General features: G+C 45.1%; 1 protein-coding gene across 11 annotated transcripts in view; it reads left to right on the forward strand.

The window, feature by feature from the left end:
- TMCC1 (transmembrane and coiled-coil domain family 1) overlaps positions 1-15,564 on the forward strand; it is a 119,034-nt gene that overhangs the window by 63,797 nt on the left and 39,673 nt on the right. The window contains exon 1 of one of the 11 annotated variants that reach the window (XM_032699010.1): positions 3,428-3,551. The exons of the other annotated variants lie outside the window; for them this stretch is intronic. Coding sequence (XP_032554901.1) covers positions 3,513-3,551 — 39 coding nt within the window. The 5' untranslated portion in view covers positions 3,428-3,512. Of the gene's footprint in view, positions 1-3,427; positions 3,552-15,564 lie in introns of those variants that run through there. 11 annotated transcript variants of the gene reach the window in all.

The following is a 15,564-nucleotide window of genomic DNA, read 5'->3' on the forward strand; positions in this document are numbered from 1 at the left end:
GCAGGGGGCGCTGCGAGCGCGCGGCCAGAGCCGCCGGACCGACAGCGAACGTGGGGATCCATGGAAAATCCACGGGATACACTGTGGGAGCAGTGCAGCCTAATAACCCGGGAAAACAGTACTCAGACACTTTCCTTGACTCCGGTGCTGTTCTCTACGGTAGCCCCATACCCTGCCCTATGCAGAGAGCTCGGGGCTCACAGTAACGAATCCAGAACACTGAGGCATCTTTAAATGTTTTCTTTTGAAATATATAAAAAATAAGCTGAAAGGGTTGATCCTGAGAATGTGTAGTTTTCAAGGCATGAAAATTTTATCTTCCAAACCTGCAGTAAGAAAATGTCTCTCCTGTTGGTTATTCCAAAAGGTCCCTCTGTAAGAGGTTATCAGTAAGATGCCTTCCTCTTCATTTACATGTGTAAAGCATTGATGTAACACTCATACATACATGTTTCTGCTAGCTTTATGTAATGCTAAAAGATAATTTTAAAAAAACTGCTAAAAACTATGAATTTGATCTATAAGTAAAAAGCTGTAGAAGATCTGCATGAGAGGGATATTAAAACAAACAATTCAGTTCTTACTGAACATTTTTTAAAAGAAAATTAGTTGTAAGAAATTTTGTACTAAGGATTAATTCTAATTGTGTTTTGCGTTCTCATGAAAGGGTGTAATTTTAGAGGCATTAGTTTATTAGGTCAAGTTCATTTTAAATTCGAAAATAAAATTTGATGGCTTTTACTGAAATCTGAATTTTTTCCATCATATTCCTGAATAAAGAGGTAAGAATTCACCAATTAAGGTGTTACACAGGAATGAATTGCTGTAGGAAGGTAATATTAGGGGAAAAAAAGTGACAATAGCCCAGTGACAGGGGACTAAGGCAAAGAGCTGCATGTGTCTCTGGTCAGAGCAGGAGCCATTCATTAACTGTGGAGATCATAAACATCAGTTTGGAAATGCTGAGTGTGAGGCCTTGGCTCCAGAGACAAAGGAGAATGTTGCTATCATCAGTTTTGCTAATCTGCCAGTCCCATCTCAGTCTGATGTGGATTATATCGCAGCCAGCTGGCTCCATTCCTTATCTGTATCTCTGTCTCACCCAGACTGAGCCACGGGGCCTGGAGGGAAGGGAGAGGGACAGCTGGGTGTCCACAGAGGATGTGAGGCACCCCTGTGTCCCAGGTGATGGACAGCAGAGGTACTGGGTACTTGGGACCTTGGGCACTGAGCCCAGCCGGTAGGAGGCTGAGAGGGTGATTACCCAGAGATGCTGGTATCTGCTGTCAGGCAGGTGGAGACAGGGAGGTTTGGTTGCAGCAGATAAGGTGGCAGGGCTGACTGGGCACCCTGTGTTCCAGCATTTTGCTCCAGCACTGTGGTGGACTCCCCCAGTGCACCACTGACTGACTGCATGTGTGTGCACTCACACTCTCACTCGTTCTCACACGCACTCGCCCTGCTGGTCTCTGCAGCAGTAGGCACGTGAGCTTGCCTGGCGTGGAGGCTGTTCAAGGTGGTGGTATAGATTTTCTGCAGTAGGAATTGAACGGTGTGCACGAGGCTTCTGAATATAGCCAAACTGTAGAACAAGAAGTACTGACCCAGTTCAGGGAGGAGAAGGATGCAGCTGCTAGATGCAGAATCCCCTGAGAATCTGATGTGTGCTCTGACAGCACAAAGAGGTGTTTCTAGGGTCCCAGTCCCTCAGTTTCCTGTGCTGTTAACTCTACGTGGTCATTATAAAATTAAGGCCTGAGAACTGGGTAATGTGCTTTCTATATATTTCAAAAAAACAAGATCACTTTGAACAGGAGTCCAAGTTCTGGCAGGGAACACTTCCTCTGTACAGAACACACATCTGTGTTTGAAACCTCCAAGTTACCTCTGACTGGGCAGTGTGCTACCAAATCCTGCTTTCATTTCAAAGCTGGGGTTTGGTGCTGAAGATTGCATCTATTGATGTTACTTTTGGATGACAGTTATAAAATAAACACTTCTGTGTAATCTTTTCGTAACTTTCCAATTGAGGTCTATTTAGAGAACCTCCCTGACCCTTCTCATAACCTTCCACAGCCCAACTGCAAATGTCTCCTCTAGCCTCCAAGTTATCTGATGACTTAAAAAAAGGCTAAAAACATTTTCCTTAACAAGACAAATATTCTGGCCTAAGGCACCTTCACTTTTCTACAAGACTGTGCAACCATGTATGGCAGTGACTTGTACTTACCCAGTACATTCCATAGAGAGGAAATCTGTGTTGAGCCAGTGCACAACTGACTCCTAACAGCCAGGTGCACACCACAGCGATATGTGCCGTGCCATCTGGGGCGCCAGGTTTGTCGTAGCTGGAGCATGCCATGGCATCTTTCTGGCCACTGTGCCAGTGCTTGCTACCCACTGAAACTAGGGCCTGAGAAGAGTGCTGGTGAGCAGCACAGTGCTGGGTATCAGCCTTGCCCTGATACCAACTCAAAACTCATCTGGGACGTGCTCTGCCATGGGAGTTGTTCCTGATTCAGTAGTTCTGCTGATAGTCTAGAGTTATTCAGAAACTGTTTTCCTAGTAAGTCCAGATATACTGCAGGGATCAATGCTATAGCCATTTCAGTGTAATGCAAAAAGGAGCCCTCCACTTTGGGTGCAGGAGGCAATTACAGAAGGAGTTGGAAATAAAATCCTAAGAAGTTCAAAATTAAAATGCTGAAACAGGACTACTTGAGAAATGGACTTGTTTCCAGAGATTTCAACCTCCTTGTTGTGTTTTGGGTTTTCAGTTTCCTTCCTCAGTTTAGGAGCATCCTGGCAGCTGCCTGAGAGCTGGCCCCATCTGCATGGCACAGACTGGCACTGTGCATGTCCTGTCTGCTGGACTCCTGCAGCCCCTCAGGGCATTGCTGCCAACCGAGGTTAGAGCCCTGCAATCCCCTTTTCTGCGAGAACATGGTACCGTGTCCATCGGTCACCAGTTCGGGGGGGTGAGGGAGAACACTTTCAGGATCCCAAAGGTGCTCTTGTCAGGGCATTTGAAGAACTGCAGGTGTACCTGTTTCACCACAGATCTTTATTGCATATTTATGGTGGGGAGAGAGAAATATTTTCTTGAATTACTTTCTAGTGATTACAGCAGGGTCTTCTGTGCTGATTCCGGGGGAAGAGCTGACACTCCCGTGCGACAGCATGCCAAGGGAGCGGGAGCTGCGCGCGGCTGGTGCGGCTCGGTGGGAGCGCTGGGCCGGAGGTCGCCCTTCAGGGGGGCCCCGCGGCGGGGTTCGACAGACCCGCGGGGCCGGGGCGGGGCCGGGGCGGGGCGGGTGTGCCAGTGCCCGCCCCCCGCGGCGGGAGTGCCCTGCCCTGCCCTGCCCTGCCTGCCCCGCCCTGCCCGCCCCGGCCGGGCGCTGCTCGGGGCAGTGCGGGGCCAGGACGCGGGGCCGGCCGCGGCACCCGAGGATGCGCAGCCCCCGCTGAGCTGCCGGCCCCTGCCCGCCGCGCCGCCCGGCCCCCGGCGGACCATGGTGCAGCGCTTCAGCCTCCGCAGGCAGCTCTCGAAGGTGGGTGCGTGCCGGGGGTCCCGGCAGAGCCGCGCCAGCTCGGGAGCGGCCCCGCCTTTGTTCTCGCCGGCACAGACACAAAGGCTCGGCCGCGGGGCGCGGCGGGTCCGGCCGGGGCCGCTGGCACGGCAGCGATGCCGGTCCTGGGGGTCGGGGCAGCCTCGGCGCTGGGCCGGGGGCGTGTGGGAGGGGGCCGCGGAACCTGCGGGTGTGCCCGAGGGGGGCTGTGGCAGCGCTCGCTCGTGGGCTTGGGCTGGGCTGAACGGCCTTAGCCGTGTTCCAGCGGCACACCTGCAGCGGCGGGGGAGCCTCGCTGGGAGCGCGGGGCTGCAGAACAAAGGAGTTGCCGTGGACAGGTTTTGCTGTTTAATAACTGAAAGTGTTCAAATTTGTTTCAGGAAGCTGCTTTAAAGGACAGAATAGTTAATCCATGTCATCTTGTGGTTTTGTCACTAAATCAATCCAATGCATGTAGTTGGAAAAACGTTTGGAAAAATTCACGCATGAGTAAGAGCGAGGCTGTGTAGGGCACTGCAGGTACGAACAGTTCTAGAGCTGCCAGCACAGCCCTGTTCTTACATCTCACCTCTACCAGTGAGCAGACTTGACTGTGGATGTAGGAGTTAAAGTATTCGTTGGACTCTTAAAAGGCAATGTGAATTTTCACTTTACATTTAAGCTCTGCTTCCCTCCACCCCCCTCCCGTGTGTGTCTGTAAAGGTTTTAAAATGCAGTCATCAGACTTCTAAAATGCTATTGTCAGCATTTAAAATAGGTCAGAATTCACATCCTGCAAACTGTCTTGGGAAAAACTACAGCTTTGCAATAACGTGGTATCTTTCTTATTTACTTGTGGGTTGTTTTTTTTTTAGTATCTCATCTCAAACTGATGTTTTCACCCCATTTTCAGGGGGTGTGGAAAAGTGAAGCTTGCATCTCTTAAGGGTTTGCCTTGTTCCATGTGGAGTTCTGCCCGTGAGCAGTAGAAGTATCCACAGGCACTGTGGAGTGTAATCTTCCCCTCAAAAGAGACTTGATCTAGTTAGTAATGAACTTGGTATCTAATCTTTGTTTATTTGGGGAAAACAAAATAGTTTTAAATGAACTCCTTTGGATAACTCCATTTTAATCCTTGTTTATCAGGGTGGGCACGGTGATTCGGAAAAATGTTTACACTGAGTTTTTACTGTAGGAGAACTGTTTTCAGTTTGTTTTTCTGGCTCACTCCATTTTTCTGTTGTCTTACACAGTAGTGTCTTGCACTGCATTAGGTCTGGTTGTATCAAGCCTATTCTAAACAATTGTCTGGCCCTATCAGGTTCTTAGCTTTGGTGTTTTAATTGTAAAAGTTGCACAACTCTTACAATATGGTGAACTGAAGGAAAAAATGAGAGCTTGGTCTGTATTTACCGAAATAAAAAGTGTAGTTGTGCAAAGGAACAATTGGAAGGGATTGTGTTTATCTCGGTTTTGATGTAGGATGAGAGCTGTTTCCTCACTGCATTTTAGAGTGGGACTGTGAACACCCTGTGTGTTGGAGTCCTAGGGGGAAGAAGGAGCAAATGATGCTACAAAGCACCTGTCGTTTGCTGGAGGGAAAGAATAAGTGGAATTTTGCTGATGTATTTATCAGCTGAAACGCGACTGCCAGACTGTGTAAAATAAAATAGTACTTTATTAATATTTCTTGTGCAAAAACCTTGGTTCTTTTATGGATGCTGACTTAGATTTCAGAGTTGGCAAATGCCTATATTGGACCTGGAGCATCTGCTCCCAGCATGTGTTCCCTTCTTGTGTGAAATTGGACATTATTGAATGGTGTGCCTGTGTTATAGTGCTGCAAGGTCAAAATTGTAATTTCCAGCCACATTTAATGGTGGAGGTTACAAATAGAAGGGGACTGTGCAGATTTTAGAGCTGCAAACTGAAAAATGCTGCCACCAGTGCATATAAAACCTGAGCAAAGAAAAAGTAGGACAAGTTTTACACAGTCTTATCTTCAAGTATTATTTCTTATTTCACATGTATGAAATCACTGTTTAGTATTTGTGGGTTACTGCTTGGGTTCTGTGCTAGTTTGCCAACTTAAATATCTGTAACTGTTAAAAATTTGAGTCACCATTTATTGCACCTTTACTGTTAAGACTTAAAGGCAAAATACTTGATAGGTTTTTTTGAGTGGTGCAACAAATGTCTTCCCCAGGCCAAACTTGAGTTTTTTACTTTGTCATCCTCTGGTTGTGTGGAAGGTCTGTGTGCCTTTTTTTTCCTTTCCCCTTAAGTATCCAAAGTGTTTTCCAAGTGTTTTGGTTCAAACTACTCTCTGTCTTGTACTGTTTGGAAGTCCTTGCAGGGCCTCCAGTTACTGTTGCCCGAGACCTCAAGAAGTGCTGCTCCTGCTGTGTTGCGTTTGGAGAATTCATTTTTAGGGTGATAGTACAAAACTCTATCCAGCTGTTACTCAGCTTGACTTTGTTTCAGCAGTTTTAGCTGGGTTTATGAAAGGAAAATAATGGAGATTAATTGAACTGTATTTGAGGAAGGGTTTTTTTGCTATCGCTCATACCCTTTTTTTTAAAGGTACTGCTCTCCTGGGAAAAATTCCACTGAGCCATGTAGTGCTTTTATATATGGCTGAAGTTTTGACTAGAAAAGCTTAGGTTGGATTTAAAGAGAGAAAAGGCCAAAAAACCTATTTTTTGTGAACAGGGATGATACTCTGTTCATTTAGGAACACGTTAAATATTAACAATTTCATGCTGAACTGTTTAGCTCTCAAGTACCATCGGGTTTATCAGTGTCTGAACTGTCTCTGTGTTGTCACGGGTGTTCGTGAAGTTTATTTATGGGAGAGGTACTTCAGTATGTTATGCTGAAATAGCCTTGGAATACTTGAGCTAAAAGAAGCTGCTGCTTGCATGTGAAGGTGACAGTGGGTGACTGTGCTGTTGTGCTGACAGCACAGACTGCATTTCTCCTTGTCACTGATACAGGTAAAGCTTCTTCCTGCAGTGCCACCTCAACTTCCTTGGGGTTTCTTACCTCTTGTGTTGCATTTGGTCTCAGGCAAATGCAACATGACAGAGTCTATCTGTTCATTATTAAACGATATAAAGGGGTAGCTCACTGAGTTCTCAGTAAAACTGTCCATAGATCTGATATCCAATCAGAAGTAAGAGGACCATTTGGAAATCTAATGCATTTCAACCCAGTTCTCATATTTTACAGAGCAGCAGGCACATAGTTTCAGAGGCTATTCAGTGGCTCTTCAAGTTCTCCCTGCTCTTGGCACTGGAGTGGTGGTGGCATACCCGTGGCATACCCGTGGCATACCCGTGGCATACCCGTGGCATACCCGTGGCATACCCGTGGCATACCCGTGGCATACCCGTGGCATACCCGTGGCATACCCATGGCTGAGTGAGGCCAGCGGGGTAGTCGGAGCTGATGGGACCTTCTGGGCAAGGACACATTTGTTACTACATCAGTTGCTCAGTGGTGGATTACCTTTAGATTACCTTTTTCTTATAGTAGATGTGATGCAACTTGCTACTGGGGCATCTGAGAAGGTCGCTCACCTTCACAGAAGCCTTTGTGGTGTGCTGTGATTCTGTCCCAGGCACGCCTCACCATAACTCAGGAGTGTGCCTCCCATGGGTCACACAGGGGATTTAGCTTCTCGGTGTCAGTGTAAGGGCAGTTATTAAGAAATTTCCTGTTACTTCTAAGAGAAAGGCAGCAATAGGTTTGCTTGTGTTGGCCATTTGAGTGCCTTGTTGTAGACAAGCCAACTGGTACATCTCAGTGTTTTGCTCCTCACATTACTCTAGGTTTGTATCTCTTCCTGCACAGATATTTTGCATGGTGTACAGTGCAAAAGGGTCATCTGCACAAAGCTGAGAGGTGGCAAGATGCAAACAGGTCTCCAAACATTGCTGACCATGCTGGTGTGGAATGAGTACCGGCAGTGATAGACATGCCATGAGCTTTTCTAGGCATGATGGGTCCCTCAAGGAGCTTCCACTGCATCATCCTGCTTGGAGGAATGTGTGGGGAAATGTTGCAGAGATATTACCCTCATTTTACAAAAGGAAAATGAGCTTTTGGTGCTCTGATTGAAAACATCAGAGTATCAGATTTCTGGAGGAGTTTGTCCTGTGCCAGTGTAACAGCTCCATGCCATGACAGTGTAAAAGTAAAACAAGGTCTGTGAGACTACACCTGCAAAGCTGTTAGAGCTGGGACTCAGGGCTTCTCTTTGTGGAAAAACCTTACTAATAATCCAGAGAATTAGCCCTATCCACGTCAGCTGGGGGTCTGGCAAATTGCATGTGATGGCTCGTTGCCAAAACAGACTTACAATGTTCAAAGCTGTAAACACAAACTACAGGGGAATGCAGCTTACATAAATGCATCTTTCCTTTTAATAATGAAATTCCACAGCTTGTGGCAATTTGCAGAAAATCATCATACTTTATAATAGGTGCTTACATGGGGCTATATGGCAATAACAATTGGAATTTCCTTCCAGCAGTGATCAAAAGAAGCATTACAAGTGTTGGCATCTTTTCTCTGAATTAGTTAACTTTAGAGGTCCTTTGTAGAGATTTTGCCTTGTGTAGAATTTGCCTCTGTCCCCTCAGTTCCCTTTGGCAAACCAGTGGCTTCTTCCTCAGCCAGTGTTTCTTCAGGAGCAGAGAAGAGTTTGCTGTCATTTTGCAAATCTTCCCATACTGGATATGGCAGTCAGTGATAAAGATGCATATGTAAACCAGGTCCTTTCCAGAAAGGACAGAAAAGGTCTCACACTGTAGGAAGGCCTGGGAAACCCAGGGGAAATGAAATAATGGGAGCAAGAGGAGTTAGTTCTCAGTGTTTACATGACATCCAGTTCGGGACTCCCTGTCTTGACAAAGGATACAACAAGAGCCTCCAAAATAACTCTTATCAGAGATTAATTGTAGACAGTTGTGTCTGAGCAGAGACAAAGATAGTAGAGATCTCATTCACATGATTTTGGCTGTTCAAAGATGGGGTTTGCCCATTCTTTCAGTCAGATCTGCTCAGTTTTTCAAAGGCGTCCCTTAGAGGTGGCTGTATCCTCTCTAAGATGAGCTGACTTGCTCACCTTACAGCAACCTTTTCCTGTTGACAGGAGAAGTAAAGGAATGACAGGAAAAGTAAAGGAACAAGATGGGGTTTTGGGGGTTTGGTTTTGGTTTTTTATCCTAACTTGAGATGCAGTTTTGATACCACTAAGATCAACTGGTGTTTGAATAGGGAGTTCAGCTTAGAAAATATTTCCTTCTTGAGTTGTGAACTTTGAGATTGTTTAAAATAGGCAGGAAGAATTGCTAAGGAAATGAAGCAAGGTTCTTTTCCTTCAAAGATTTGTTATGAACATTTTAGTATGCACGAAAAAGAAACTCGTATTTAGATTTGGAATAAGAGCAATAAAATGTTTCAGCAGCTCATTATAAGTGCTGTTGTTTGAGGTTTGTGATAGGGCATTCAGAGGGCACACACTTAGCAAGAATGGGGCCCAAGAGCATCAGAATGCAAACTGAAGTTTTGCTACAAGGGGAGGTTTGTTGGTTTTTATTTTCCCAGAGTGCTATTGATCATACTTAACTCTCGGAAGTCTGTGAACACTGAAGTCATGTTTGGAAAATTTGTAACTAGTAAAAGTCTCAATTTTTAGAATCACTTCTCCCAAAGAAAAGGAAATTTGAAGGAGTACTCAAATTAGCACAGGTTTGCTTTGTGCAAGCACGGTTTGCACTTGCTCAAGCAGATCTGCCTTGGGGTGTGCTGAAACCCACTGCCTGCAGCGCCGTGTGCGAGGGCCCAGGGTCCTGTTGGTGGGGAACAAAAACTTACAGGGGAAGGATTTATTTCTGCCATCAGAAATAAATTATTTCAGCTCACTGACATTGGCAACAGGAGCAGAGGAAATGAAGAGTTTCAGGTTGATGTGGAGGAGGTGTTTCTCTGGAAGCTGGACTGTGAAGCGTGTGCAATGTTGGTGCAGAACTAGTGCCCAAAGGTCAGCAGCGCTGGGACTGCTGTTTTGGTGTGGGAATAAAGTTTCTAACAGTTTTCTCTGTTTAATAAGCTTTTAGTTGGTGTGTGTTCATTGTTTCAGTGAAATGTAGAATGTCTTTCTCTATATACTGAAGACCATCATTACCCCCTCCAAAAAAAAAAAAAAAAAGAAAAAAGAGATCAGAAAAAGGAGGAGAGGCATTCTTCTGCTTTTTGTGCACAAAGCATTACTTTCAGTAGGAATTGAGTATATGTTGGGATCAGGCCTATTAATCTCAAAAATGTATGAGGCATGGAGACTCAAAATCCTGGAATTGAGTAGGGAAATTATGTCTTAGTCAAAGTTATTGTCTGGTAGGATCAAGTGCTACAAATTTATATATTTGTCAGATTTGGAGCTATTCTTGGATTTGTTTAGTGCTTTCAATATTAATGTTCTGAATAAAGTAGTTGTTTAGTTGAGGTAATATATTAGCAATGCTCTGATAACTTGATCTGTTCAATCTTTCAGTCTTTTCGTTGGTTTAGATATCAGTTAATTTGATTTTTTTTCCCTAAAATGCTGTTTAATAGCAGCGATAGAAGTTCAGAACTATGCTATAGCCTCCTTATGTTACGTGAAATTACTCTTTTTGTAACAGAGCTGAAGACAGAACAGCATCTGTGCATAGGCTACCAGAAATAAAAGGTTGCATAAAATATGAGATCTTAAGCATTCAGAAGGAGACACGTCAATAGATAATGAATGCACTGAACAGGTAGACAAGGTTTGGATAATCCAAACAATTTACCTAATCAATAGTGAGGCAAGAATTTCTCACTGGACAAAGGAACGTTCTTTCACCTCTGTCTGGCTCTCAGAGCAGGGGAGATGTCCAAGCCGGGAACAGCACTGAGGCCACAGGGAAGGTGATGTCCATCCCTTGATCCTGGGAACAGCACTGAGGCCACAGGGAAGGTGATGTCCATCCCTTGATCCCTGCTGTGCCGTGGGATGCAGCTCTTTCTGAAAATGATGTTAGTTCTGCAAGAGAGGAGTCTGTGTTCCAGTGGCAGCTGCTATTGCATGCTGTCATGTCTCTGGCTAATCAGATGTGCCTCAGACACCATCTGTACCCAGCAGATCTACGTTCTTTACATGTATCATAGTTTGGAGTGGTTGGCACCTTGCTCAGCCGAACACTGGTTTTCCTTCCCTTTTATGTAGTTCTCACCTTGCCATCCAGATCCACCTATCAAAACTGCAATCAAAGAGCAAAGATGATTGAATCTTTTAGCATAATTAAAGAATTATAATAATAAGCTGGATGCAAAAGGCCTCTTGGTTCTGTAGTATCATTCAAGCCATTTTCTTCCAGCGTTTTAACAGTGAGCAGTATACACCTGAAAGACTGCTGAGCCTGTTTTGTTACTGGGCCTGAAATGTCAAAGTTCTGAATGCTTTCTTGACGCTTGAGAAATGCATGTATTATCGATCGACTCTGCTTTTCTGATATTTTTTGTAAGTGGATATATAAATATTTGTCTGGTGAATGGGTGCTCTTGATGCAACCTCAATGCCTGGGCTGTGAAAGGAAAAGTGTTGGTAAGTCCTCAGAATCAGCAGCAAACAAGTAGGTCACATATACCTGGTCAGCACTGTGGGCTCCAGAGCACTGTTTGATGCATGATGGCTCCAGTGCTGGAGAGAAGGGTGAGGTGAGGAGTGTGGGAAGCAGGTGGGTGACCCTTAGAATTTGTCACATCCAGGGTAGTTCTGCAGTTACAGCACTGGCAGTCTCATTGCTCAGAAAGACTGTGATTGCATTCCTGGGTTGAACTTGGATAGCTGAGGCTGGGTAGAAAACCAGAAGTGGAAGGCATTCCAATGCTTTTGGGCCCTGGGGTAGCTTGCAGATCTCAGAGGCAGCGCTTTGTTCAGATGTGCAATTTGTCTTGTGTCATACACCGAAATCAAACTAGCACAGTAGTGCACCCGTACACAGCCTGTCCAAACAGTCTAATTAAAGCTCTGGCATTTGTTAAGAGAAGATCCTAGGCATTGTTTACCAAGATTCAATGAGTATGGGGTTTGAAAACATTGTGTGATTACTTGCATGCTACGTTAACTACAGGAATTCCACACATTTTTCTTAAATCCAGGTACTATGCAGAATGGAATCTCTGCAAGATGCATTTTTCACATAATAATGGAGGATGAACTTATTTTTATAAATCTTTATAAAGGTTTTTATAAAACTCTATAAACATTTTTTTCTTATGAAGGTACATGCCAGTGGTTTGTTTTATCTAGAGCTGGAGCACTTTCAGAGCACAGCTTAACAATCTGGTGATGGCATTTGGAGACAGAGAATGTTAATTATTTCAATAAAATCAACGGACTTGCAACACACTATACATTAACTTCATTTTCTGTGTTTTCCATCTGCACTGGTGCAGAAAGCTTCCTGGATGTAGCAGCCGTGGTGGTACCTGTTTGTCAGGCAGAAAACTGGAGAGAGCTGCTCTTGCCAGCCAGCTTCACTGCAACGGAGCAGAGTTAGTGAGGAAGCCTTGTAAAGTTATCTTGGCACTCTGTCTAAAGGTAGAATCTCCAGGAAGACCATTTGTGTATTTCTGTTACTAAATATCACTTTGCAAAATATTGCAATCCCTCAAACAAGGTGGAAGCCTCCAGGTGTTGCAGTGTAGGTGCCTGAGCTGTGCATGGCCCAGTGAAGTGCCCAAGGGGCAGAGGCTGAATGGGGCATTCCCACAGCCCCGTCAGGCAGGGAAGAGGCTCTTGGCTTCCTGCTGACACTGTCTGGTTCTGCACTGTGGGGATTCTCTTCTGTGCAAACACCTGGAGAGGCTCAGTGTATGTGGCAGCAGGTCGTGGATCATTAAGATGAGCATGGTTCCTCCAGCCTCTACTCCGAGCAGGTACAACTACACTTGCTTTTAGCTAACAGAGCAGCCCTTCTGTGCCTGATCTCTGCACCCTTGAAATCAAAAAGTAGCTGTTTGTGCCATTAGCAAATGCCTCTTTATAAGACAAATGGGAAGTTCAAATACTCACAGCTGGGAACAATATTCCAAGGGAATTGGATTGAAGTTGGCCCTCGCAGCAGAGCAGCGTGCTTTGCAAAGCAGGGCTGCTTTCGCAGTGGAGCGTTATCAGCAATAAAAACACCTGTAGCAGCAGGCATTGCACAGCTTTTGTACATGTTTCCTCTGTGATATCAGGCACATTGCAGGTAGTGTCCCTGAGGTGTGACTGTGCAGAACTTGTGCTGGAGCTTGATCAGAGCCATCTGTGAATTGTTCAGCGCTCAGCTGCAGTCAGACAGCAGGAAAATGAAACGCTACTCTCTTCAACATTAGAAGCTTTAACCCAGTTTCTTACTGAGATACCAACTCTGATTAGTGTGTTTTCTTACAAAGGAATGTAGACTACAGTGATCCTTCAGATTCACCCAGGTTTTCTTAAGAAATAATTTAAACATATTTAAAATCTCCCTTGAAAGCTAGGAAAAAAAATTCCTGCATGTTTTGACAGTTTATAATCCTTAAGAGGCAATATTCTATTGAGAGTCTTGTTCTGTTCTGTATTAAACATCTGACTAGATCTCTTGTTGCTGAAGCAATTGCTGAAAAACCACAGAGCATTTTGCCTGTCAGGTCCCTCACTGAAAACAGGCCTAGTTCATAGGGGGCTGGGAGGCTGTGGCAGCCTGGGCACTGCTTAGACTTGTACAGGAAAAGGTACGAAAAGGTATTAAAAACCAGAGAGGTCATCTAGCACCAGAAGCTGCTTTGGTTTACATGGAAATGGAAAATACAATACATTAGGTATGCTTTAATTGGATGCATTTAATGAAGATGCAGAGTGGCCATTACAATACTCTCTGTGCATGGTAATTTTCTGTGTGGATTTTTCTCTTCTCTTTTGATTTAGAAGTTGGTGGAAGCTTTTTTCCTTGCTTTTCCTGGTGATACTTTTGGAAATGTAGCTTTCAGTGAGGAGTTCTGTAGGCATTCTCAATGATGGGAAGCCCTATAGCCCACAGGTGAAGAGACACACTTGGCTTCCCCAGAGTTCAGTGCTAACTGTTGTTACAGCCAGCACCGAAATGAGGTGCAGCTGTGGGAAAGAAGGGAAAGAGAAAGATAAAGAAATCAGTAGGCGTCTAGCAGAGAGATAAACAGGCATCACATAGTCAAGTGTGACTCTGCCAACAGAACTTCAACTGTTAAACTCTCCTCAGGAAACTGGAACTACCCGGGGGGATATTGGAGAGGGTCAGTGGTTGGAGTCTTTGGACAATTGCAGATGTGACTGAAGGTGTGAACTGTGGAGCTGCAGCTTGCAGGTTCTGTGTCTCTCTGTCTTAATGACCCTGAGCAGACGACTTTAAATTGTTGTGCTTCAGTTTTGCTACCTGTGAGATGAGCTAACCCCACTGTGAGAGATACGTTTTCCCCTGCTGTTGCTCCTCTTCCCTCCAAGCTTCATGTTGGCTGGACATTTTTTCACACATTTGTGGAGTTGCAAGCTAATGTAGCTCTAGCTCAGATACAGTCTTGGCAAGGCTTTGTCTTCATAAAATTGACACAAGAGACTCCCCACTTCCAAGGGTAAAGAAAAAAATTATCTGACACTTTGTGTTAAACTGCTGTTGTGCAGCAGTACCTTGCCTGTTAAACAAGTATTCTCCAGTACTTTTTGCCTATTCCTTCTTTGCCACTGAACTTCTAAAGTAGTCTTCTCTTTGAAGGGAATATTTGTGCTAAGTGACTTTTAAATGACTGTGTCCTGTAAGCCACGAACTGGCAAGCCCACCTCAGTGCTGCTCTCTGCATCAGCCAGGCAGCTGAGGCAGCCCAGGGCTGGGGAACAGGAAAGGTCTCACCCTGGTCATGCGTGATCTCTGGTCATGTGTGATCTCTGTCTGCATTGGGGAAGCACAGTGACATTCACATATAGGACTTCTTTTTTTCTTCTTCCCTTTAACCTATAGATAGCATTAAAGTATTTTTTCTTAGCAAGGAAGAATGAAGCCACAGCACCCACCTGTACATTGGCAGCTACCCCTGCTATTGCAGCTTTAAGAAGATGCCAGGCAGCATTCACGTGTCTTGCTGCTCGGTACAGTCAGGGGGTTTGTTCCTGCTCCGTGCTGTGTCTTGCTGTTTCTCCTACTCTGTCCCTCTGTCTCTCTGCTGAAAGTTAATTGTGGTTGTACATATCCTGTTTAAAAGCCAAACAAGAAACATAGTTGGAAGGGGAAAAATAATAATGGGCTTAATGGTTTAAGTCACATTGATTTTTAACATAACCAAATGCATGCTTGAGCACATTTATATTGAATCTTGACACTCAGAATAGAATCACAGAATAGCCTGGGTTGGAAGGGACCTTAAAGATCATCTAGTTCCAACCCCCTGCCATGGGCAGGGACACCTTCCACTATTCCAGTTGCTCCAAGCCCCATCCAGCCTGACCTTGAACACTTCCAGGGATGGGGCAGCCACAGCTTCTCTGGGCAACCTGTGCCAGGGCCTCATGACCCTCACAACCAAGAGTTTCTTCCGTATATCTGATGTAACCCTACCAGTTTGAAGCCATTCTCCCTTGTCCAGTCACTCCAGGCCCTTGTAAATAGTCTCTCTTCATCTTTCCTGCAGACTCCCTTCAGGCACTGGAAGGCCACAATTAGATCACCCTGATGTCTTCTCTTCTCCAGGCTGAAAAATCCCAGCTCTCCCAGCTTTTCCTCATAGATGTGCTCCATCCTTTTAATCAGCTTGGTGGCCTCCTCTGGACTTAGTCCAACAGGTCAATGTCCTTCCTTTGCTGGGGACCTCAGAACTGGAGGCAACACTGCAGGTGGGGTCTCACCTGAGTGGAACAGAGGGGCAGAATCAGCTCACTCTTCTTGCAGAACATAAGTTTTTTAAATGAACATCCTCTCTGTATTTTGGTATC

The sequence above is a fragment of the Chiroxiphia lanceolata genome, chromosome 11 (genome assembly GCF_009829145.1).
Source record: "Chiroxiphia lanceolata isolate bChiLan1 chromosome 11, bChiLan1.pri, whole genome shotgun sequence".
NCBI lineage: Eukaryota > Metazoa > Chordata > Aves > Passeriformes > Pipridae > Chiroxiphia > Chiroxiphia lanceolata.